The 3,094-nt window shown below is 35.3% G+C and overlaps 1 protein-coding gene across 25 annotated transcripts in view; it reads right to left on the reverse strand.

Moving 5' to 3' along the window:
• The window catches only part of Cd46 (CD46 molecule), a 43,326-nt gene that overhangs the window by 26,481 nt on the left and 13,751 nt on the right, over window positions 1-3,094 (reverse strand). For all 25 annotated transcript variants that reach the window (XM_015483715.2, XM_015483713.2, XM_048809461.1 and 22 more), the window contains exons 4-5: window positions 1,959-2,044; window positions 903-1,100 (exon numbers count right to left, since the gene is read on the reverse strand). In XM_015483715.2, coding sequence (XP_015339201.1) covers window positions 903-1,100; window positions 1,959-2,044 — 284 coding nt within the window. The remainder of the gene's footprint in view (window positions 1-902; window positions 1,101-1,958; window positions 2,045-3,094) is intronic.

Consider the following 3,094-nt stretch of genomic DNA (forward strand, 5'->3'; position numbering starts at 1 on the left):
TCGGGCTCCAAATTCCTCAATAGGACACCCATAGCACAAAAGTTAATAACTAGAATCAACAAATGGGACTTACTCAAACTAAAAAGTTTTTTCTCAGCAAAAGAAACAATAAGAGAGGTAAATAGAGAGCCTACATCCTGGGAACAAATCTTTACTCCTCACACTTCAGATAGAGCCCTAATATCCAGAGTATACAAAGAACTCAAAAAATTAGACAATAAGAGAACAAACAACCCTATCAACAAATGGGCCAAGGACCTGAACAGACACTTCTCAGAGGAGGACATACAATCAATCAACAAGTACATGATCATTCTTTTTTTTAAAAAAAAATTTTAATTATACATGGACACAATATCTTTATTTTGTTTATTTATTTCTATGTGGTGCTGAGGATCAAACCCAGGGTCTCTCACATGTGAGGCGAGCGCTCTACCTCTGAGCCACAACCCCAGCCCCCAGAGTTTATCATTCTTATCAGTGAGAGGGTTACTCCATTACAGTCTTCTTTGTACTGCCATTACCTGTAGCCAGAACTCTTAAATTTCTTGCAATGTAACATTTTCTTATTTTCTTGTGTTCAGTTTGTTGAAATTTTTTGTTCTTTCAAACAGAAACATACTAATTCATACACACATACACAGAAGTGCGCACACACACGGGCACACACACACACACAGAGTCATTCATAATGTATAAAACGGAGTGAAAGAATATGCTGGGATAAGGGATAGGGACCTCTAGATCTAGAGTTATTTTTTTAGGCTCCACCTGACCTACATTAAATTAGAAACCAATTTTTCTAGAGGAAGGCACACATGTGCCTGTTTTGTTTATATGTAGTTAAAACTATTTATAAAATATTTCTACAGGAATGACAATGAAGCAGGATAGATCATTACCTTTACACTGAGGAGGACTGCTACTCCATACCCCGTTGCCAGCACAGTAAAGCTCTTTTTCTCCCACAAGTGTAAGTTCTTCTCCTGCAGGTTTTTTATTACAACTGTAAGTTACTGCTTCCATATACTCAAATACTTCTATGTCACTAAAGGAATATTTCCCATCTTTGATTTTTGGAGGTGGTGCACACAAAATCTCTTCATAAAGGGGGTTAAAAAAAAGAAGAAGAAATGAAAGGTAAAAGGAAAATTGAAAAATTAAGACAACATTAGTAAAGCTCTATGAATTACCTTCAATAAATTCATCAACATGGAATTTCTTTTTCTCCCCCCACGATAGGATTTCTATAAAGCTAGTTGTGAATTGAATATCCATCTAGAAGAGGGTTTCTTTGAGAAGATGCATTATCCCAGGTTCAAGCCATTAACATAGAAAGAACTTCCAGAACAAAACTCATTTTAAGTTACAGAATACTACACAAATATTTGCAAGCCCACACTAAGTTTTGTCCTAGTCATCTTAAGAGATGCTGACAATGAGTTGAGAAAATTTGCCTGTGATTAAAAATAAAACTGAGGGCTAATTGAGAAATGCTTTATAAACACATTCATTCTCTAAATTGGTGGTTTGCAATAATACCCACACATTTTCAGTTTTTCACTCTCCTCCTCACAGTACAGTAGTTTTTGCAGAGGCTATGAAGCTTGGTAACACGACAGACCAACTCCAAATGTCTTCCTTTAAGCCAGATAAAGGAAGAGACTTGTAAAAATGTAAAGCAATGTCACTATTCTACTATTCTTTTGTTTTAGAAAATTTTCACTAAAAATGTTACATAGGTTAACATGTATCAAGTTTATTGACCTTAAAATGGTTTAGTAAATAAGAATTTTTAAAGCTTCTCTATTTTCATTCCATCATGATCAATATTAATAGGTATATCCCACATCAAGAAAATCTCTTTGGGCTACACATTCATCTAAAGGCATAAATGTGTCCAAGACCAAAATGTTTGAGAACTGCCAATCTAAATTAAAAAAAAAATTTTTACTTACTTTCACATTGTGGGACTTTACCATCCCAGTGTGGGTTTTCTCCTTTAAGCACACAATTAATGATTGCTTTACCAATTATGTAATAACTAAATGAGAAAAGAAAAAGTTAATGTTTTCTGTAGCAGTCAACAAGATGCACATATTAATGAAGGCAACTTCTAGATAGTTGTTTTTTTACATTGCAGTAGTGAGGGAAAGATACACCAAAGTGCTAAATAAATCTGCAATTTAATCAAATGAAGAGTTTCTCCCCGTGAACACACATTGTCCAACAGCAACATCATCTAAATAAATCTGTTGTTGTAAATCTCTCAGTGTGGTCACATTACACATTGATTCTTATGCCTTTACTCACACATTCTGCTTAGTGAGGCCAGTGCTCAAGGAAAGGAGCCTTCCTAGAACTGAACTACCTGGGTTCCTGTCCCTGCTCCATGGCTGACCAGCCACTTGAGCTTTAGGCAAGCCACTTACAGTTTCTCTTGTTCAGTTTCCTCATTAGTTAAAAAAGCATCCAAGTACACGCCCCATAGGTTTGTTTAAAGAATCAGATGAGTTAGTACCTGGCACACAGAAAGTGCTAGCTGAGTGTTAGCTGTTATTAATATTTAGATCAGAATGTATTTCTAGGAATACTCTAGAAGACTCCTACTCAATGAAATCTTCTCTGATGATTGAGAGATTCAGAGGCATCTCTCTTCCTCCTGTATTCTCACTATCATTATGCATTATTCTACTTACATGGTACTGCTCATTTACTATTTTGCTTTGATAACTTTCTGTATATATTGTGTTTCTTTATAAGGCTACAATTTCATTGGTTAGGGCCTGTGCTTCAGTTTTCTCAAAAGTGCTGAGCAAGCTCACTAAACGTAACTATCAACTGAACAGGCCAATATTTTTATTGATCAAATTAAAAAATAGCGAAACTGCTTGTTGATAGTCACAGCTCACTTTCCCCACAAGAATCACTTATTTTTAATAAATATAGTGTATTACACTGAATCTCTAAATCCACATTTTTTCATAAATGCCCAATATCCCCAACTTACAATCACTAGAAAGAGCTTAAGAACAAAGGCTATTATTGAGTGGCCAGTGTCTCCTTCTGAGATGCTTTAGTTCTTTCTTTAAAA

This window comes from Marmota marmota, unplaced genomic scaffold (genome assembly GCF_001458135.2).
Source record: "Marmota marmota marmota unplaced genomic scaffold, marMar, whole genome shotgun sequence".
Classification (NCBI taxonomy): domain Eukaryota; kingdom Metazoa; phylum Chordata; class Mammalia; order Rodentia; family Sciuridae; genus Marmota; species Marmota marmota.